The 24,154-nt window shown below is 35.8% G+C and overlaps 1 protein-coding gene across 1 annotated transcript in view; it reads right to left on the reverse strand.

The window, feature by feature from the left end:
• Positions 1-2,382: 2,382 nt before the first annotated feature.
• LOC106880657 (uncharacterized) overlaps positions 2,383-24,154 on the reverse strand; it is a 31,503-nt gene continuing 9,731 nt past the window's right edge. Inside the window, exons 6-13 of the mRNA XM_089362471.1 lie at positions 22,697-22,764; positions 19,686-19,953; positions 18,343-18,443; positions 16,546-16,662; positions 12,575-12,694; positions 7,267-7,405; positions 6,071-6,221; positions 2,383-5,339 (exon numbers count right to left, since the gene is read on the reverse strand). Coding sequence (XP_089218597.1) covers positions 5,225-5,339; positions 6,071-6,221; positions 7,267-7,405; positions 12,575-12,694; positions 16,546-16,662; positions 18,343-18,443; positions 19,686-19,953; positions 22,697-22,764 — 1,079 coding nt within the window. The 3' untranslated portion in view covers positions 2,383-5,224. The remainder of the gene's footprint in view (positions 5,340-6,070; positions 6,222-7,266; positions 7,406-12,574; positions 12,695-16,545; positions 16,663-18,342; positions 18,444-19,685; positions 19,954-22,696; positions 22,765-24,154) is intronic.

A 24,154-nucleotide genomic window follows, 5' to 3' on the forward strand; every position in this document is an offset into this window, starting at 1 on the left:
AAGTGTTTCAATGAAACACATATAACAAGGAATTAAAAATAATACCAAATTTTTCAGCCTTTGTTTTAATATATACTTACTCTACAAATATGAATCATCAGCACTTTCAACTATGTTTTCATTTAAAATAAAATATCTACATTTAATTACATCTATACACTATATATATGTGGAGGCGCAATGGCCCAGTGGTTAGAGCAGCGGACTCGCTGTCATAGGATCACGGTTTCGATTCCCAGACCGGGCGTTGTGAGTGTTTATTGAGCGAAAATACCTAAAGCTCCAGCAGGGGATGGTGGTGAACCCTGCTGTACTCTTTCACCACAACTTTCTCTCACTCTTACTTCCTGTTTCTGTTGTACCTGTAATTCAAAGTGTCAGCCTTGTCACATTGAATATCCCTGAGAACTACGTTAAGGGTACACGTGTCTGTGGAGTGCTCAGCCACTTGCACGTTAATTTAACGAGCAGGCTGTTCCGTTGATCGGATCAACTGGAACCCTCGACGTTGTAAGCGATGGAGTGCCAACAACACTATATATATATAAATGTTAACGACTTGTGTATTTACTGGCATGGTGGAGAGTACTCTCTCAAAGCACCAGGTGTTAAAACACCTGAGAGTCATAGACAGGCGAGATAATTTACCCCTAATCCCAACCAGGAGTGATGGACATCAATATTTCGCCATTTTTGTGGCTTAACATCACACCACAAACAGGATCGGAAATGAATCTTTTCACCAGTCCATGCATATAGCATGCAAATTATGTGCAAGTATGCCTGGACAACATATATGTAAGAATAAATCCAAATATGAAATAGCAGAGCTAGACTAATAAACATTATCAACCACATATATGCATCATGTATTTGCTGGTAGGCTACAATTTGGTATGGAGAGTACTCTCTTAAAGTGCCAGTGCAGCTTGTTTCATATTTGAATATATATATATATAAATAATACAGAATGGGACAAGAACGCAAAACATCCAGACAGTTAGGTAATACAAGAAAGGGACAAAACATCCAGATAGACGATACAAAGAAAACAAGGCCAGGTCATTCTGAGTTTTCTTTCTTCAGTTGAGATCCAGATTATCTTTGCAATTTCGGCTGGCTATTCTCGATATTGCTTGTATCACCTAACTGTCTGGATGTTTTACATCCTTGTCCCGTTCTGTATTATATATATATATATATATATAGCAGCGTACATACACCTTGTCTCTCTCTCTCTCTCTCTATATATATATATATATAAAAATACTTTTCAGAGAGTGGTGACAGTGGCTTTGAAGTTTTAGCCTGCCAGTCTTCATTGGACTGTGGTACATTTGTGCTCCTCTTGGCTTTATATAATCTCTGGTAGGTTGATTTCTGGGGTAAGTGGAGCTACGTGAAATGATAATTAAGCTTGGTGTATATACATTTGGGAAGTAGATGTATTGGTAGTGTGATGGAAGAAGGTAGGAGGTAAGTATGTTTGTTTGGTGGGTGCTGATGGAAAGATATTATTGGAAGATTTTATTATTTGAAGTGGGTGTTGTTATTGCTCAGGGTTCAGTCAAACATGCAAATAACTTTGTAACAAAGTGTGTCTAGTTTACGTACGTCAGGTCCAGGTCTTGAGATTGTTAGTATAGAAATTAGGTTATTGTTGTGTTTTAGGGTTGACAAAAGAATGTCGGATGGTGAAAGATATGCTGTGGGTTTTTGTCTAAAAGAAAACCTCTTCATAAACGTGTTAAAAACAATATATTGAAGCAAGGTGAACATTGTTCCAGCAGTGACTAACAGAAACATCAGACTGTTTTTGGTCTTCTTGGGCATTGTCAAAGATGTATGCCTGGTTGTCACATATGGAGAACAAAGAATAATATATTCATTAATACTGCGGAAAGCTTGCCAGGCTGAAATAAACATAGTCTATGCAACTAAAACAGTATTAAATTAAGATAGCTATCTATGTACCATACCTAATGTATACACACAATTGGAAGATATGATTCTGTGGTTATTGTCTGAGAGAAAATTTCTTTCTGATATATAGTTAAATACACAGTATATATTGGAGTGAAGTGAATTTTTGTCTAAGCATGTTATGACCCGGTACATGTCATTGACAAAACCCAAGGCCAAAATACTTCTGATGTTCTCATTGCTGGGATGCTTATTTTGATATATATTCAGTTTTCAAAAACATGTCTATGAAGAGGTTTTCTCTCAGACAAAAACTACAGCATCATGCCTTTCAATGGTGTATATGTGTTAGATATGGTACACATGACTATTTTGATTTAATACCATTTTAGTTGTATACATTAAGTACTTTGCATTTGGTTATGATATATCAATAATAATTAAAAGTCAACAGAATTATTTATTATAAATAAAAATCATAAAATTTTAATTACTTGTGTGCTTCAATCTCCATGCATTTTAAAAAATTATTTACAGTAAAAAGAGAAGTAGAATGTAAAATGAATTTGTTTTTCCTATTATAGGAATCACTGGAAGATTATTCTCAAATTAAAAATCTTTACAGAAAATTTCATTTATATAGATACAATTATATTCAAAATACTTGATGCTCTGATGAAACTGTAAGATGTTATTCAATCACTCAACTATGAGTCCACCGTATCTATTCGTGGAAACAGCTGCAAGCCAATGACATTCATATGAAAATCATTTTATCCTTTTGTCATTTTATTTCCGCTCTATACTTGACTACGGCTTCGTTCAGAAGATATATATACGGAGTTCTAAACGAGGTTATTGGTATTGTAATGTCCAAGCAAAATATTATATATATTTTCATTCATTCATCATGAAATCTTTCGAGCAGGATCGTTGCCAGTGCCCCTGGACTGGCTCATGTGCGGGCGACACATGATATCTTTCGTGCGAGATCGTTCCCAGTGCCCATGGACTGGCTCTTGTGCGAGTGACACATGAGGTTTTTCGAGCGAGATCATTGCCGGTGCCCCTGGACTGGCTCTTGTGCGGGTGGCACATAAAAGACACCATTTTGAGCGTGGCCGTTTTTGTGCGGGTGACACGTAAAAGCACCCACTACACTCTCTGAGTGGTTGGCATTAGGAAGGGCATCCAGCTGTAGAAACTCTGCCAAATTAGATTGGAGCCTGGTGTTGCCATCCGGTTTCACCAGTCCTCAGTCAAATCGTCCAACCCATGCTAGCATGGAAGGCGGACGTTAAACGATGATGATATTTGTTAATATGATAAAAGTTTATAAATACTGAACTATATAAGGTACCAGAATACTAGTCTAGCAGTTGTGGGAATTTAAAGTTTCTGCTTGTAAATTATCGCAGACTATGAGATTCCAGACCAATGTTTGGAAAATCATTCTTGTACTTGTATACTATAAAGACACTTTAACATTTCTGTCAACTCAATGCTAAGTACAGTAACGATTTATTTTGATGATATAAAGCCAGTTTTTCACTGGAGTGAGGATATAACTATCATCATACTTGCAGGAGTATAAACTAAATTTGAGGCAGATTTTCTATGATCAGATACCCTTCCTAACACCAATCTTCACCAGTTTCTAAGCCAGGTAATATTTTCTCCAAGTTAAACATGCTTTTCAGAAGACTGATAACAAACAACCTCTCTTATATGACAATGCTTATTTACAACCATCATGTCATGTCCAGACAAGCGCACATATACATATATATATGACAAGCTTCTTTCAGTTTCTGTCTATCAAATCCACTCACACAGCTTTGGTTGGCCTGGGACTATAATGGAAGACCTGTCCAAGACCAAATGATTGGAAAGCAAGCTTCTCAGCCACACCTAACACTGGACTAGTGGTTTTTAAAATTTCATTTTATATATATATTTTAGTAAAACATACATAAGCTCTTTTTTAGATCTTTTATCAACCATTTTATTATCTATCTAGCAATTATTGGTTTTCTTTACCATCTTAAGACAGGTCAGCTAGAACTAGATACCTTACAGTGACAGATGGATGAAAGCTATACTGTTGCATGAATAAGAAAATAGTCTAACAGTTAAATGACATTTTAGACCAACGTCCGATGGGTCTGAGAAATTGTCCTTGATGTTCACATAAAATTACAATGTTCTTTGCATCCTTCTTCAGTTGAGTGCTCCTAATCTTGCAGGTTCATGGATGCTGGTGCCATGTAAAACACACCAGTGCCAGTACAACATGGAAGCACCTATGCTGGTGTCATGTAAAAGCACTGGTGCTAGTACTGTGTAAAAGTACCCAATATGCTCTGTAAAGTGGTTGGTGTTAGGAAGGACATCCAGCTGTAGAAACCATGCCAAAACAGACATGGAGCCCAGCTGTAGAAACCATGCCAAAACAGACATGGAGCCCAGGCAGCTCTTCAGTTGGCTAGCTCCTGTCAAACCATCCAACTTATGACAGCATGGAGAACAAATGTTAAAAATGATGATGATGATGATGATGATAATGAAAATTTGAACCATGAAATCAGTTTTCACCTTCCCAAGGACTTCATTTATAAATTGTTTTCTAACCAGAGACCAAAATGATTCTCATGAAGTCACTTAGTGAAAAAGTGATTAAAATATTCTGTTGTGTCTGGGGAGAGTCATTTTCTTTTTGTGCTTATAATTTAACACACTCACCAGTAAAATTTCCACTTATTCCTTATTTTTATTTTCCTAAAATTTTCGTTACGTCATGCAACCTTTTCAATAGTCTTACCTTCTCTCAGAAAAATACAACTTATTTATAAATACAATTTCTACCAAATAGGATGTTTTTTTTTTTATGAACTTGAGAGAAAATGAATTTTGTTGATTTACTAAAAGAAACAACAAAAATACTTTTAAATGAGAAAATCTTTTCAACTTGCTTAACTTTTTTTTCTTCAATACAAGAACATGTTAATTTTAATATTTTATCTTCTTTAGATTTCAAAGAATATGTATTAATCTATGAATCTTCATAATGAAATAGACTATTAAAATATTTTCTCAATGTTTGCATTGCAAAAAATAAAGAAAAAAATTTTTTTAATTTAAGGATTATAGATGAACAAAATTTACAAGATAAAAAATGTAAAAATATATTTTCTCTTTTTAGAATAGTATAAATGCATCTATAGTTTATTCTTAGAATTACTGTTATTTAAAATGAATTAAAACCAATAAATTAATTTTTCCATTTAATGACAAAGATTATTCAAATATCTAAAATCAGTCCAGATTTCACTTCTACTTCCTCTTCTAAATGCTGGAACTTCAGAGAAGATTGTTGTATTGTTAAAGATTCAATGGCAGCTAATAACTCATTGATCCTAGGGTTTAAGAGAAAAGAAAAGAGAGAAAAATGAGAGCAATTCTAATAATGCATAAGTTAAATTATTTAAAACAAAACAATATTTCTCTTATATAGAAAATTACATAATAATTTTAAAAAAACAAGATTTTTGACGAGCTTAAAAACAATCTTTGCCAATGATACATGAATTGGACAGTAATTGTGTCCCCCACCCCCAGTAATACACTTTATCTTCAGTAAATGGACTGCAGCTATGCTGGGGCATGATCTTCAAGCGATGAGTTGAATGCATCATCCCTAGTACTTATTCAACTGATCTTTTTTGCCAGACAACCAAAAGCAATGCTGGCTGGCAAGCCATGTGGAAGGAACATAAACACACAAATACATATTAATTAATTAGTTTATATATACACACACATATTAATACATACACACTCGACTGGCTTCCATACAGTTTTTGTCTACCAAATTCACTCATCAGTCAGGTACTATAATAGAAGACACTTGGCCAAGGTGCTACACAATGGGATTGAACCTGACACCATTATGACTGCAAAGTGAAATTTCTAACCATACAGTCATGCCTTTACCTGTGGTCATATTTTTTAAGTCTTATCTCGATATATCCACTTAAGTTTTATATAGATACAAGAACATGTTTATGGCTTAATTAATGGATTAATTACTTTGTAAGGAAAGAAATTGATGGAAGTGGTAAGTACTGAAGCCCAAATTGACACTTACTGCACAATTTCACTTTTCTCTGTGGAAATTGTTTCAACTAAATGTTTCAAATGGGAATTGTACAAGGACAAAGATGGCATCTTAGATTCGGTTACATCATTTATTTTCTCCAAAAGCTGTTCTGTTTCTACAAAATTATTTGTCAAATCATCTAAAAAAAAAAAAACGGAAGAAGCAAAACTAAAATTAAAATTTCATTTCAATTTCACACACATCCTTAGCAGCCTCTGAAAAGATAAAATATAAAGCAAATTCTTCACTTGACAATTAAAAATCTATTCCCATCCTGTCTGTCATTTCTTACACTTTTGACAAGTTTCCAGTTTTCTGAAATATCCAGCTCTGTACCACCCCCACTTAAACACACTGGACACATCTACCCCCTCTTTTTATCAAGGTGCTATATTTACTTTTCCTCAGTCTTTCTGTCTTTTGTACAGCTGAGTCAATAGGATACCAGATGATCTCTGTCAAAGTTCTGTAGTTCATATTGTCATCAATGTTCTTTTATTCTTTTACTTGTTTCAGTCATTTGACTGAGGCCATGCTGGAGCATAGCCTTTAGTCGAATAAATCAACCCCCAGGACTTATTCTTTGTAAGTCTAGTAATTATTCTATTGGTCTCTTTTGCCAAACCGTTAAGTTACAGGGACATAAACACACCAACATCGGTTGTCAAATGATGGCAGGAGAACAGACACACAAATACATACATATATATATGTATGTATGTATATATATATATATATATATATATATATATATATATATATATATATATACGATGAGCTTCTTTCAGTTTCCGACTACCAAATCCACTCACAAGGCTATAGTAGAAGACACTTGCTCGAGGTGCCTTGCAGTGGGACTGAGCCCAGAACCATGTGATTGAGAAGCAAGCTTTTTACTGCACAGCCACTCCTGCATCTGTCCGAAGTTGAAAAATAAATATGACCAAAAATACTGCAGGAAGTATGAAATAAACAGAAATGTAGAAGCACGTCAAAAGTACTAATACTAACTGCAGTACAAATTCACCAAAACAGAAAGGCTGAAATATTAAGTAGAGTCTCATATTTTGGAGTTGCACAAAATAAAAATAAAATACATTCACATGGCCACAGCTCATGAGCTGAAACTGGATAAAATGAAAAAAAAAAAATGAAAATAGGGAATAAATGAAATGAATAATTACCAATGTAAGATTCATCATTTGAATGAAAAATTCCTTCAGTAGCAATCTGATGCGGAACTGTATCCAATACTTCAGCTAAATTATGATGTTTTGATTTCATATCAGATAATGAGTTATTTACTTTGGAAACTGCACTTCTCTGTTTATAAAAGAAAATGTTAAAACATTATTATTATTATTATTACTATTTATGAGCTAATGTACAGTACATACATTTGATCACTATAAACAAATCATTTGTGCAGATTGTTTGGCAAAAGCTGAATGCTCATACATCATCTTGGATAAGAGACTCGATAATCATCATCGTCGTTATTATTATTATTTATAAGGTGGCAAGTATGGCAGAATCATTAGCACTCGGCAAAATGCTTAGTGGTATTTCATCCGTCTTTATGTGCTGAGTTCAAATTCTGTCGAGGTCAACTTTGCTATCCATCCTTTTGGGGTTGATAAAATAAGTCCCAGTTGAGTACTGGGGTCAATGTAATTGACTATCTCCTGCCCTAAAATTTCAGGCCTTGTGCCTATAGTAGAAAATATCATTTCTATCAAGGCAGCAAGTTGGCTGAATTGTTAGTATGTTGCATGAAATGCTTAGTGGCATTTCTTCTACCTTTATGTTCTGAGTTCAAATTCTGCTGAGATTGACTTTGTCTTTCATCCTTTCAGGGTCGATAAATTAAGTACCAGTGAAACAATGGGGTTGATGTATTCAACTAGTTCCTTCCCCCAAAATTTCAGGCCTTGTGCCTTTAGCAGAAAGGATTATTATTATTATTATTACTATTATTTATGAGCTAATGTACAGCACATATTGAGTCATCCCATAAATAATGTGGTTTTATTATACTTTTTATTTTTAAAAATTAAGATAAACAAAATTCTTTTTCAATCTAAAATATACTCTCCTTTATTTTCTACAATGCTCTTCCATCTATCTGGTAGAACTGCAAGGCCCCTCTTCCAAATTTCACTTGTCCGTGACGAAAAATATTCCTCCAGTATTGTTCTGACCTCATCTACAGAATTCATATTTTTTCCGTCCAAATGATTCTGAAGACTGTGGAATAAATGATAATCAGATGGGGCAATATCTGGTGAATATGGTGGGTGGGGCATTGTTTCCCATTCAAACTGCTCCAGCCTTTAGAATGTCATCCTCGCTGTAAGTGGTCGAGCATTATCCTGATGGAAGAACACCTTCTGTTTTGAAACTAAAGATGGTCGTTTTTCTTCTAGTGCCGACTTGAATGACCAAATCCAAGCTTTTCAGCTAGTTCCTCAACAGTTACAATGGGATTTTGTTCCACCAGGGTTTGCAGATCTTCCAGGATGAGGCTCGTCATCTAGGCTCCAGTTTCTGGAACTACCACTGACAATGGCTTATGCTTATTGTCTGATCCCCATATACTGCATTTAATATTCCTCGCACTTTCCGGTGCATTGATGTCTTTGTTGAACTCACAAAGCAAAATATGCCGAATATGTTCCTCTGCCACTTCCATTATATCTTTGATAAAATACCTGTTAAAATCGAACTGCACTCTTCAAAACTTGTACTAAGAATAAGCACAAGGTAAAATTACTACCTGCTTTTATAGCAAGTTGATGCAGGTAGTTTATCTCATCGCCCTCCAACTTTTAGTTTATGCAATTGAAAAAGCTTTAAGTTTGATTTACTACAATAAAGAAAAATATGTAATGACCATTATTTATGCCTTGTCTTAGAGACAAAAAGGAAATTTGAAACCTAGCATCTCAAATTTTCACCAGTTATTACTATCAGTAAGGATAGAAAAAGTGCAAAATTTCAGGCCCCAGCTCCCAACAGTTCAAAAGTTATGCCGATTTTAACTTTGGCTCAAATCACCAGTCTTTAGGCCTGCAGCAGCCATCTTGGATTTCAATACCGCAACAAATAATGTAATGACTTTCAATCCACATGGACTTTTTTCCTGAAAATTTGTACCTGACCATTTTTTAGAGTGCTGAATCATGAATTTGAGGAGAAAAGAGTGTATTTCTTATGGTAAAGTGCATGTTTTCTTGAATTGAAATGAAAACACTTCACCATTTCCCACCAACACTGCTGTGTACTGAAAGCCAAATTCCTAGAAGTGCCCAAATCCTACAGCTTCAAAACTTTTAGCACATAAACTGGACAAAATCTTTTATTTGTGCGTGAAAAATCTCAATGATACTCTCAAGACATCAAAAGTTATAATCATTCATCTCAGAAGCATAAGTTTTGAATTTTTCTCAAAAGCAAATGTGTCAGAAAATTGATTGTGTTTGACCAGTCAGTTAAAGACAATCAATGCATCCAGTATTGATGGCAAATCATGGTCCAAGAGGTAATAATGCAACAGATATCATTTTCAGACTTAATATCATTTACACATAACATTTCTGAGTCATATTAATCCTGTTGTGATCAAGAGACTGTACTCTTGAATCCACACCAAATTTTCACAAGTTCTAGGATTATTTATACCATGATGAAACACTGCACACAATGTCATGCATTCTGTATCAGTAAAGTTTGCATGCCATCTTTTTCAAACATTTTGCTTTGTATGGTGTTCTTCCAGAAATATTGTCATCAGTTACTTCTGAGCAGCCAATATTTTCCAAAACATGTTGGTGCAACATTGAAAAGAGCTTGAATTTTCACCATATTTTGGTCTATTCACCTTCAGCAAAATTGCTAAATGGCTGCCAAGAGAAAACTACACCAGATATGAAGCTTGTTTTTGTTTTGAAACAACAGTAGATAAATTTCAGTTGCATATATTAGACAACTTTTCAGACCAGCTGTTTGTGAAACAAAGTCACAAGGAAAGAAAATTAGGGGGTTTGTTTGATTCAATAACTTATCACTTGGCTATTTCAATTCAGTGCCCTGGAAGTAGGTCTGAAATCTGGAGCCTAGTATTGCAACAACACTCAGTTTCAGGCAGTATGAAAGCATTTTGTGGTAAGCACTAGATTTTGAAATCAGGTACAATCAATGGAAATTCAAAACTCAGCAGTTTTCATGATCTGTTGAACAAAGTTTTAAAATGTACTGTATTCTCAAACACTCATAGTGAGTATGAAATGCAAACAGCGGATTTCTCCAAAAAGTCAACATTCACCTAAATCAAGCCATGAAAAGTCAAAACTCTAAAAAGGATGGACATTTGTCAGCAAAAATGTGTTTACTAGGTTGAAAAGGAACAAATGTTTTAATTTGGGATAGCAGCAAAGGAATTCGATAAATTTCTTGGGGGGGGGGGGGGGGGGGGGCTTGACAGAAACAAATTCTTGAACAGACAGTGACACAGTAAAAACTATAGCCTTGTTTGGCCCTATCGTTTCTTTGAGGTATTTCAAATAAGTTGACTGGGCACGAGAAATGAATTAGTGTGAGGTGATTTTTGTCAATTTTTTTCTGTCAGGTCAACAAATTCTTGAACAGACAGTGACACAGTAATGAGTTCAGTTCTGCCAGTTGTTGTCCATTCATTAAATTGAATTTCATCAGAAACTTGATCACTGTCAGTGGCATAACCATCCTCAACTTCTCCAGCACCACCTTGTTGTTTCAAAAATTCCTGAACTGGTTCTATTGCTGGGCAATTTTCGCAGCAGTGAATTATGCATTCCTTTGAATCTCTGTTACACACCATTTTTTCAATCAAGTGGTGATAGGACTTTTCCAGACCAATGGAGCTCAGCATCAATTTCAAATTTTGATGTATTGCGCATACACACACCAAATGAGAGCCTTTTGGTCCCACAAGATCACACCATTTAGGAGGGAGACTTGCAAACTTAAAGAAGCCAATTATGTGTTCAGGATCTTTCAATTTGTATGCAGTATACAGTTCTCTCAGATTAGAAAGGAGCAATCATTTGGAAATATGAATGTTCTTTCCCACACTGACAAAATCTTTTTATCCAGGCATTTGTCCTGGAAAATTCATCATCACAAAAGAAAGCTGCAACTGCATCAAGAATCTTCTGATTGGTCTTCTGTCATATCAGGACATCCAATGATGCCTTTATTATCATGCAACAACCTGGCTATTTGAATGGTACTTTTTTAACACACAGAATTCTTTGGCAGCTTTTCTTACAGACCAAAAATTTGGAACCAAAGTCAAGATCTGAAGTTTTTGCTTTTGGCCAGCACTTTTAATTTTTTCCTTCATTGCACCAAGTAATCTAGATCATTTGCTCATAACTGTGTCTCTTTACCAATGTTCACTGGTTTTTCTTCTTGAAGACTGGAATCGTTGACTTTTAGCACACAAGCAAGCTTCTTTGCAACTGAACCTTCAACTTGTTTCAATTTTCTCTTGCAAAGAGAAGTCTTGGAATGTGGAGTGACTGAGTGAATCTTGACTGGGGACAGATCAAGATCATTCACTTGCTCTGATGATCAAAACACAGACAAGCTGAAGAAAAGTTAAAATCACAAACGTGGCTTCCCTTTTCATAACAGGGAAACATTATGCAGACCAAGATGAATGTTTATACATGATGAACTGACAATAATACAACTCAAACCAACACCACAATCAGCTGTATCTATATGACCATTGTGAGAACAGAATTTGAAGAAGAAAACAAGAAGTGACAATTTCCTCTGACTGCTGTGTTTCCTGTGATTGTGGTTGGAAAATATCAAATGAATGGCTCAACTTGGTGGTTTGAAATTGTTGATGTCTTGAGAGTACCATTGAGATTTTTCACACACAAGTAAAAGATTATGTCCAGTTTATGTGCTAAAAGTTTTAAAGCAGTAGGACATGGGCACTTCTGAGAATTTGGCTTTGAGTACACAGCAATGTCAGGGGAAAATGGTGAAATGTTTTCATAGATTCAAGCAAACAAACACTTTACCGCGAGAAATACACTCTTTTCTCCTCAAATTGAGATTCAGTACCCCAAAAAATGATCAGGTACAAATTTTCAGGAAAAAAGTCCATGTGCATTGAAAGTCATTACATTATTTGTTGTGGCATTGAAATCTAAGATGGCCACTGCTAGTCTAAAAATGGGTGATTTGGGCCAAATTTCAAATCCTCCTAACTTTTGAACTGTTGGGAGCTGGGGGCCTGAAATTTTGCACTTTTTCTGTTCTTACTGATTGGAACAACTGGTCAAAATTTAGTGAAAATCTGAGATGGTGAGTTTCATGCCTGTCCCACATTTATATGGAATCACCCTATATATATATATATATATATATATATATATATATATATATATATATATATAATTGTGCATATCCATGTGTATGAAGTTACATACATACCTGAAGTTCACCTAAACGGGTAACCAGCTTATTGTGATTCATTTTTCTCAGCTGCAGATGTAAATCTAACTCTTTCTCATTATCAGATTGAGTCAAGTAACAGAAATCTTGAATCTGCTTCTGTTAAGTATTTTAAACAATGTGGTTTGATAAATTATGATTAAGAGAAAAATCACAATCATGAAACAAAACTATAATAATAAACATAAAAAATACACATATACAATGTAAATGAATAACAGTACAAGGTCATGAATTTGTAGGAGAGGTGAATAGTTATATAAATGACTTAATATATGACATGTATTTCATTTATTAATCTTTGCATGCTGGAAAGCAATGCTGTTCCCAGTAAAGATTTGAAAATAGAATGTAGAGGGGCAAAAGTAAATAATGTAAAACATTTAGTCCAAACAATATACAATGCTCAAACTTTCCTCCAACAAATTTAAAACAAAATAGAAATAAGACCACAAAATGTCATGCTAAGATAATGGGTAAAAGCCCCTTTATGGCCAATACTAACATTGAAGGGTTTATTTAACATGATGAAAACATCTTTACCAAAAACGATAAAAAAAAAACAACATAAAATGAAGTAGAATATAAAATTAAAATACATGGAGATTGGGAAGAAATAATAAATCATATTGTATGCTCCGTTGGATGTGTAATGTCAATGTGAATACCCGTCAGAGTGTAAGTATCTTGAGAGAAAAGCTGAACATTAGAAGCATCAGTTGTGGCGTGCAAGAGAGACGATTGCGCTGGTATGGACATGTGGTGAGAATGGAGGAGGATAGCTGCGTGAAAAAGTGCCACACCCTAACAGTTGAGGGAACCCGTGGAAGAGGTAGGCCCAGGAAGACCTGGGCTGAGGTGGTGAGGCAAGACCTTCGTACATTGGGCCTCACCGAGGCGATGACTACGGACCGAGACCTTTGGAAATGGGCTGTGCGTGAGAAGACCCGGCAAGCCAAGTAAGATCGTTGCCAGTGCCCCTGGACTGGTTCTTGTGCGGGTGGCACATGAGATGCACCATTTTGAGCGTGGCCGTTGCCAGTACCGCCTGACTGGCTCCTGTAGGATTTTCGAGCGAGATCGTTGCCAGTGCCCCTGGACTGGCTTGTGCGGGTGGCACATAAAAGACACCATTTCGAGCGTGGCCGTTTTCGTGCGGGTGACACGTAAAAGCACCCACTACACTCTCTGAGTGGTTGGCGTTAGGAAGGGCATCCAGCTGTAGAAACTCTGCCAAATCAGACTGGAGCCTGGTGTTGCCATCCGGTTTCACCAGTCCTCAGTCAAATCGTCCAACCCATGCTAGCATGGAAAGCGGACGTTAAACGATGATGATGATGATGATGATTATCTCTATTACCATAGAACTCAGTGAGACTTTACATTTTATGTTATGGTAAAATTCCACAGAATGTTGAACTTGTGTCCATAGCACTGATCAACAATGCTGACCACAGTAGACCAGCAACTGACAGACCGTTCATTGCACAGAATAAAAATGTATTTTCCTTAAGGGAATGTTTTTCTTGGTTACAACATAGAATGTGTGAGTGTGTATAGTGAGGCTCTAGACAGCAACACTCAGGTTATCTCTTTAAAACTAGGACAGAGATAATCCTTCAAACTATCAGTCCTTTTAGAACCTTTTGTTAGCTAAACTCCTACCTACATCATGGAGATGCATGGATCTTCAATTGTAGCAATGAGATCCAGCCTAAAATGTGCACACCAAACTGACCCATGAACAGTAAGAATAAAAACCATACTAGATAAAGTTCAATAACAGTCTCTCAAGTGCTGTGGTAGCACAATAACATGTTCCCATCCTATGCTAAAAAGTAGTTGAAATACGAAAATAAAGGAACAAATTAGCAGAGACAACACAAAAGAGCCGCTTGATCTTTTCTTGTGCTGACAACTGTAATATTGATAGCAGAAAATGCACCCTGTCCGTGCTATAAACTGATATGTGAATGCTGTGCTGAAAATAATGACATTCTAGGCCTGATGGCAAAGGACCATGGTGGGTCAAGCCATACAACAGGTGACTCTTTAAGTACTCACAAGGAACAGAAATCGCTACTACCAGTAATGTAACGATAAAAGGGAAGTAACTCTCAAAGACAACTAAAAGAGGCTGCGTCTCTAATCCTCTACGCATAAAATTTTCTCTAGTGGTGGGTGTATTAAAAAAAAAAAGAAGGGAAGTAACTCTGAATAAAAACTGATGGAGATAATAATGACCTTTCCAACCAAGGCCAATATGGTAAAACGAACACAAAAAAATGATAGCCATTCTTTTATGCGAATGGTAAGTCACAATCCATGAGGTTCCACAAATACTTCTAAAACACAATAGAGTATACATGCCTCACTACTTTCCAACCATTACACATGCCCTGCATTCAATACCCATGTTTCACTATCTTGCAACATTGCACTTTGTACACAAGCACCGTACCATCTGCCCTTCACTTGAAGAGGAAATCCCTTCATTGATAAGTTCTACAAAGAAGTGCCAATATTTTGTAGACGGAATACATAAAAGAAGGACACTCAAATAGACATGGAATGAATTACTGAAGGACGACCTCAGGTTGCTGAACCTTTCAGATGAGATGACAAAGGACCGAGATACCTGGTACCCTGCTGTACTCAAGAAGATCCATATTCCACAGCAGAAATGTTAAGGCCACTCCCCCTGGTGAAGAGTATTGGTCTGCCAGAGTCCTGTGCAAGTTCCACATTACAGCGCTCATGTGGTGCCACTTTAAAAGCATCCAGCACACACTGCAAAGTGGTTGGCATTAGGAAAGGCATCCAGCCATAGAAACCATGTCAAATCAGACTGGAACCTGGTGCCAGCTCTGGTCAAACCATTCAACCCATGCCAGCATGGAAAAACGAACATTAAATGGTGATAAAGTAATGACTCCACAAACAGTTTTTACTATGCTTTCAGAACACTGACCTCCAGCTCAATGAATGCTAGGTATAGAGCAGTGATTCTCAGCTGGGGTCCATATAAGATTATATTGTTAAAAATTATGTGCAATAAATTGGTTTTATTTCTACAATGCACAAAATATTTTAAGAATTTTTTAATACAATTTCTAATAATATAATAAGATTATGCAGTTTGCTATAATTCTTTCTGTTACTTTAATAACCTAATCTATCAATTTAGTACCTCTGTAGTTGCTTGTCTTGGGCATTTCCATTGCCTTTGTAGCAATCGGTAATTATACTGCTACACCAGTCACAGGGTATGACACTACTTTGTACTACCTGACCGATTGTGATAATGACTACAATTCATCCTACTTAGATGGATATTTGTAGCATCTCAGCAACTATTCCTGGTCTAATTGCTTTTCCCACCTTTACATCTTTAACTGTGCTTTCAATTGTACAGCTAGCTGCTTCAATAGCTGGTCCCTCTGTTGGTCTACTTGGGGTAGTCCCTCTCTATCACCACACATTCTCCCAGCATTCTATAATCTCTTGTAATAACAATTACATGCTTCTTTCATGTGAATGTTAGTGATGGCAAGGGTGCCACTTTTCTGTTAACACATTTCCCAAATGACATCTCAAACTGTACCAATACCTTGCGTTATGCAATCCACCTCTAATCCTTTGCAAATCCTTAGCAAACCTCTTACTTCCATCATCTCTCAGTAGTTTAACTTTCACAGCTCTGTCTGGTGTTCTATTCTACTGCCATGCCAACTTGTCTGGCTGAGAGCTTGTTCCACCATCCACAGATCTGGTCTGTGGCTTGCAATAGGTTGTCTCATATAAACTCTTAGTTGTCTTGTATGTCATAACCCCAATTTCCTCCTTTCTCTCATCATATGCATTAACTTGTATTTCTATGAACCTATGTCCAGCAGCTTCCATACCTATATCAACAAATAAATAAAGCATGCAGTTATATAACTACTTACTGCCGCATCAGCTTCTCTCTTCTGAATTGCTTTCTGCACCATTTTATCAAGATAAAGAGTTTGGATGTAATTGTTGTATAAAATATCCACTTCTGTCTGGTTGAGAGGCGCTTTTTGCTACAATTATCATTAAATAAAAAGAATCAAATAAATATGTGCATGCATGTAAATATGCACATAATTAGTATACTTGCATTAAAATCAGGAAGGAAAAAATTATATATTTTGAGTATAAACTACATTTTAAAAAAATCTAATAATTCTATTCAAAAATCAATAGTAAAATTTAAATAATCTCCTGATATAATACTTACAGAAAACAAAGCCTATCACAAATCATTTTCACAATATACTTGCAAGAATCCCAAAACTTATTGAATTACAGTAGCACTACCTGAAGAATTGAGAATCATAAGTGTATCTAAGGCAAGTCAGCCTAGATAAGGTTCATCTTTCAAAATCATATTTACAAAAAAGATTTAAACTCAACATTACAGGTTAATGAAACATACAATTATACATTACTGATCCAGTTTACCATGCCAAAGTAAATTATTTACATTTGAGTGGACAGAGCCATTTCAGTGTTTAGTGTATTGATCTTTAACTTAGCATGCCGCCATTTGTAGGGTATTGACTGTCAAACCTTTGGTTATTTAGTTGATATGCAATCAATTCAGTCAGCTGACTTGCCAATTTATAATTTGAACTACATGATAGTAACAATTAGACAAAGCTACCTTATTTACCATTTCTCTTCTTCAAATATTGATCATTATTTAAAATCCATTTTTCTATGCTTGTATGCTTCAGTCACAATTCTTGAAGGTAGGTTTTTTTACAGATGGACACCCTTCCAGTCATCAACCCTCAAATGTTTCCAGGCAAGGTAATAATTTCCAATACCCAAATGTGTTTCTCACTATGTTGTTGGCACTCTGTCGTGTACGACATTGAGGGTTCCAGTTGATCCGATCAACGGAACAGCCTACTTGTGAAATTAACGTGCAAGTGGCTGAGCACTCCACAGACACGTGTACCCTTAACATAGTTCTCGGGAACAGTCAGCGTGACACAGTGTGACAAGGCTGACTCTTTTGAATTACATGCACAACAGAAACAGGAAGAAAGAGTGAGAGAAAGTTGTGGTGAAAGAGTACAGCAGGGTTCGCCACCATCCCCTGCCGGAGCCTCGTGCGCTTTAGGTGTTTTCGCCTCCACGTTTCTCACTATAGACTGAAAACAAACAACATTGCTTGTATGATGATGATGCTTGTTTATAACATCATGTGATGTCAGGATAAGAGTACACAGAAACGCACACATACATGGTGGACTTCTTCAGCTTTCTATCCACCAAATCTATTCACAGGGCTTTTTGGTTAGTCTGCCTGGAGTCATAGTAAAAGAATACCAAAGTACTGCACAATGGGACTGAACATGAGATATGGTTGGGAATCAAGCTTCTCAACTACACGGCCATAAAGGCATCCAGTTCACTCTTTAAGGTGGTTGGCATTAGGAAGGGCATCCAGCCATAAAAGTCTGCCAAACAGACCTTACTAGTGCTGGTGCCATGTAAAATGCAGCCAGTCCACTCTGTGAAGTGGAAGGGCATCTAGCCATAAAAACCATGCCAAAAAAGAGTGGAGCTTGGTACAGTCCTTTGGCTTACCAGTCCTGTCAAACCATCTAACCCATGCCAGCATGGGAAAATGGATGTTAAATGATGAAGATGATATCAAAATAAACTAAAAAAGATATATCAGAATTAAGAAATAAAAAAAAAGATATTACTTCTTTATTTACTTCAGGCTCCTCCAATGGCAGTGAAGCTTCCTTGTTCTTGGCAGTTTTGAAAATATCTCTGCGACAATTGGGTTTAGGTCCTTCAGACCCTAGTAACATAGAAAGATCAATTCATACAGTTTCAGAAGTAGACTTTAAGCCCTTTAGCATTCAGGTTACTGTCAAACACAATGTTTATTTATTCACTTTGTTCTAAATTAATTTTGTATTATCTCTTAGCGTCAAGATTTTTGTGTTTGTTTACTTTTAGAATGACATTATAGGGTAAGTGTGACAGGCTGGATCTGACCAGTTTGAACAAAAAAACAGATAGAATATTTTGGCTGGGTTAAATGTTAATGAGTTAAGCTTCCAACCCTCTAAACTAAGTTTTATTAAGCTTACTTACCAGTGATACTAAGTCTATTCATACTTTTGTATCCCTTTATATTACATTTTAATACAACTTGGCCAGTTCTAAAAATTTAAAGCTTCTCCTCACCCAGTTTCTTAAAGAAAAAATAGCTACATTTATTTTCCTTAATAACAAAATCAGATTCTTATATACTGCATAATGCACCAGTGTTTGCTTTAGTAAGGTTCCTATGGCTGGATGCTTTTCCTAATGCTTATTTCACACACACACACACACACATATATATATATATAGTGATAGGAAGGACAACAAAAGAAAGAAAGAGACCTCGATATTATGTAAATAGAGGAATTTATCTGTAAAAAATATGTGACACTTATTCGGTAGCCACTTATTCGGGAGTTTTATCATGGCTACCGAATAAGTGTCACATATTTTATATATATATATATACACAAACATAATGGTCTTCTTTCAGTTTCTGTCTACCAAATCCATTCACAAGGATTTGGTCAACTAAGGTGCTGTGCAGTAGGACTGGACTTGAAACTACGTATATGGTCGGGAAGTAAGTTTCTGAACTACATGGGGATAGTTTATAAAATATATTTGGAGTTTAAGATGAGAAGAAAAAGGAATGATATAAGAAGAACTAAAGAAAGAACCAGAAATAAACAAGAGAGGAAAAGAGAGAAAAGTGGGAAAGAGAGCAAGAGGAAGAGAGAAAGAGAAGAGACAACACATGAATGAGAAAGAAGAAATGATGTAGACAGAAATAGAAAGGAATGAGAGAGAGAATTTGTGACTTGGGTTAAAAATAATTCTGTATTACAATTAGGTACAAGCATTTACAGATTTTATAAGATTTTGAGGTAAAATATTTGAAAGACAAATGTTTGCCTCATATTACATCATAATTGATCTGATCTACCAAAACTAAACCAAAAATGCAATACGGATTAGTGAAGGATCTTACATGTTGACACATCTTGAATAATTGTGGATGCATCTGAATATGGTAAAGGAAGATCGTCTTTGTTTGGAGTCGACGTTTGCTTAGACTCGGTTTCCCCCACTTTTTTGTTCCTTTTGAGTCTAGTGAAACAGTAAGTGGATTCTTCACTGCTGTTCTTTCTAGACTGATTGTTACAATTAGTGTTACTATTTCCTGATAGTACACTAAGTTCTTCAGATGACTCACAATTTGCTTCAGTCAGAGTCATATTATTACCACTTTTGGATTCCTGAAAAAAAAAAAAAAAAAAAAAAACAGTTACTTATAAAAGAAATGACATAAGCATCAATTAAAATTTTATAAAGGAGATATATCAATCCTATGTTTTTAAAATTATTTCATTCATTCTAGAGGGATGAAGGGCAAATATTTAACTCTTTAGCATTTAATCTGGCCCAAATATTCTACCAGTTTTATGTTAAAAACAACCAGATTCAACTGCTTACATTTATGCTACAATCATCATCATCATCGTTTAACGTCCGCCTTCCATGCTAGCATGGGTTGGACGATTTGACTGAGGACTGGTGAAACCGGATGGCAACACCAGGCTCCAATCTAATTTGGCAGAGTTTCTACAGCTGGATGCCCTTCCTAACGCCAACAATGTCATTCTAAAAATATACAAACACACTATTGAAATCTTAAAGCTACAAGATAATGCATGATTAATTCAAAACAATTGGCTGTTGTTGGTGTCATATAACTGGCACCCATGCTAGTGGCACATAAAAAGGACCTTTCAAGCATTGGGCCTCGTGGAGGCAATGTGGCCGATGTTGGTGTCGTGGAACTAGCATCCAAGCTGGTGGCAAGTGAAATGAACCTTTTGAGTACTGGGTCTCATAGAGGCATGATAAATGACTGAGACCTTTAGCAATATTCTGTGCTTCAGAAGGAAAATCCATCAAGTTAAATTGTAGTCATGGCAGATACTAGTGTCACACAACCAGCACCCATGCCAGTAGCATATAAAAGCACTCATTACACTCTTGAAGAGGTTGGCATTAGGAAGGGCATCCAGCTGTTAGATGATGATGATGAATAAACAATCATTACATTTGACAAAGAATTTCTGAATGCTCAAAGGTTAACACACAAACAAGAGAGACAAAAACCAAACACTACCACCAACCCATGAAGAACTCTTTCTTCAATCACACAACATGCAGGGAATAGTCAAATTGTATTCAAATCATCCTCTCTGCTATCTTTAAAAATAAAAAAAAAAGCAAGACACATAGTAAAGTGTACCCTGCATATGGTATATCTGAAAATAAGAGGAGATAATCAGGATTTGAATGCTTTTAATCATGGAATTGACCTGAAGTTAAACAAGAAACCATACACATAGTTTTTTGGTTCAGCATCCTGTCTCAGCTGTTAAGCTTGTTATCAATGCTGGAGCATTGATATAAATTTGTTTCTATAAAGGTTAAACCTAGTGTTAAAAACAAAGCTCAATGCTAATCACCTTATATTGATCCAATTACTCCCAAAGCTGTTGCCATTATGAGCCATAGGGCAGTTATTACTAGGTTAATTAAAACAAACTGCAGTATACAAATGCAAGAAATTATTATTCATGTTGAAAGAGATCATGATTCAGGCACATATTTTAAACATAGAAATACGAGATGTGTATGCCATTCCATAAAACTAACACTACAGCTGAATGATAATAATACTGGATTTATCGATTTAAATTGTTGGTAACTTACCCCTACATTGCTTATCAATATTTATCAATAGAAAGGCACCTCAAAAACGAATATATTATATCTATTGAAACATTTTCAACACCATCATGTCAACATGCTGGCATTGGACAGGTGTGCTAACAGCAAATCTTTATTCATCTCAATCCAATATCATTTATTTTGTGAGGCCCAATATCTTGAGATCTAGTGCTGGTGCCATACATCATCTACTATGGGCATCTCCCACTTGGTATCTTTCATTCAGCACTCATCCATTTAAACCACAAGTCGGTTCTGGCATGGTTTCTATGGCTGGATGCCCTTCCCAACGCCAACCACTCCACAGAGTGTATTGGGTGCTTTTAACGCAACATCAACACCAGTATCAATTCTGCTGTAGTGAACAGATCTTCTTGAGTATAGCAATGCGCCGGATATCTTGGTTCTCAGTCATCTCCTTCATAAGGCTGGGTCTCCCTCTTCCACAAGTTCCATCCATTTTAAGTGATCGGCACTTCTGTATATAACTGTCTGCATCCATATCAGCTGAGGCCTTAAATGCTTGAGTACTCTTTAAGTTTACATGTGATGTGAAACAGTTGAATGCTTTCCATTCAACATTGTGAGTCCCTTATTTCCTCCCAACCTTCTGGGTTCACCTAGATGCAATATTACACTCCTTGCACCTACTTCATTACTCTTTTTTACTCTTTTATTTGTTTCAGTCATTTGACTGCGGCCATGCTGGAGCACCGCCTTTAGTCGAGAAAATCGACCCCAGGACATATTCTTTGTGAGCCTAGTACTTATTTTATCGGTCTCTTTTTGCCGAACCGCTAAGTTACGGGGACGTAAACACACCAGCATCGGTTGTCAAGTGATGATGGGGGACAAACACAGACACACAAACACACACACATACATATATATACATATATATGACGGGCTTCTTTCAGTTTCCGTCTACCAAATTCACTCACAAGGCTTTGGTCGGCCTGAGACTATAGTAGAAGACACTTGCCCAAGGTGCCACACAGTGGGATTGAACCCGGAACCATGTGGTTGGTAAGCAAGCTACTAACCACACAGCCACTCCTGCGCCTATATTGCCTGATTTTTTTTTTCTTTGAAGAAATATCCACACTGGGGTACTAGAATAGAATAGTGCTATACTGTAGCAAACAGTCTTCACACAGAACGCTTTTTTTTTGCACAGCTATGTTTTGTAACAGTCTTTCCAATAAAGAAAGAAAGTGAAAAAAATAAACATGCCTTTTTTGTAGGTGTTCGAGTTCTGAAATTCTGAGCAGACTGCATGTATCGAGATGCAACGTATTTTCCTAAAAGCAGAAAACTTTTTTTAAAAACATATTCTAGTACTTAAACATATAATGGATGTGTAAACAAAGACATACACAATTATAAATATATATTTTGGTAAATAATTATTATAAGCTTATTACTTATAATTACTAGCATACCCGTGCCCACAAAAATGCTGACAGTTTTATTAATGATAGAAAATGACATATCAACACAATGGAGAAAACTATTAATAATTGTCAGCAATCTAGTAAATATATGTAGACACAGAATTAAAGCACTTGAAGAATAAGATGTAACATCTCAGTTGAAAATATTACCCACATAATGAAAAATGTTAATGCCTCGTCAATGACCTATCTCTTTCCCAGTCTTTATATCTCTTTTATAAAACAACACACTGCAACAAAGATAACACATTTCTGGTAGCTTCAATTTTATTTTTTATTCAGCACTATTAACAGACTGTGTAGGGCAGCTTTTCCTAATTTTTAAAACATTAAATAATTAAATGATATTTCTTTCTGAATCCATGATGAGCTGTCAGTTAAATAGCATATTTTCTTAAAGGTCAATTTGAACTTTGCCCTCAATTTATCAAATTACTTAGCAATTACACATTGCTCCCCATTATGACTAAGTGGACAGAACTAGCAAGAATTATGGGTCTTTACTATGAACATAGCATAATATAATGACAGTGATGGGATATAAACTGTTAGCCCTTGTTATTCAGAAGACCAAAACTTAAATCAGTGTTTCCCAACCTATTTTCCCCCAGGACCCACTATAACTTTCCAGAAAAATGTATGTCCCACCAGTGATTGGGAAAAAAGACAAAACTTTATTTTTAATATTTCATCACAATTCTTTGATATAAAAGAATCTACTGGTAACTCTTTTATTAAGTGCTGGCTTATATACTTTCCTTAATGAAATATCCACACTAGGGCATTAGGATAGTGCTATACTGTAGCAGTATTCACACAGTATGCTTGGCTGAGTATAGGTGTAGTATGTTTGCTGTGAAAAAAAAGATTTTCACAATTCCATGTCCCAATAATGAAAAAAAAAAAGAAAAAGGAAAAAAGAAAAAAAAATTTTCATCTCATGCCCCGTGTTGGGAATAACTGACTTAAACTCTGGTAATTCACAACTTTTGACAAGTTTGTGATTTTGAATGAAATTAAAACAATTTACTTCACCTGCATTCCATTAGGCAGCATAAGAATGATCAAAAGTAAAATGCTTCAGTTTGATCATTGACTTAGGTTGTATTGCAAGAAGAAAACAATCAAATAGACCTCTATTGCCCTACTTGAAATATTTGATTGGATATTAAACAAATCATTAACCTTACAACAAACTTAAATTTCTATTCTACATGTGGTCAGTATTTAATGTATT

The sequence above is a fragment of the Octopus bimaculoides genome, chromosome 14, assembly GCF_046866305.1.
Source record: "Octopus bimaculoides isolate indiv1 chromosome 14, ASM4686630v1, whole genome shotgun sequence".
NCBI lineage: Eukaryota > Metazoa > Mollusca > Cephalopoda > Octopoda > Octopodidae > Octopus > Octopus bimaculoides.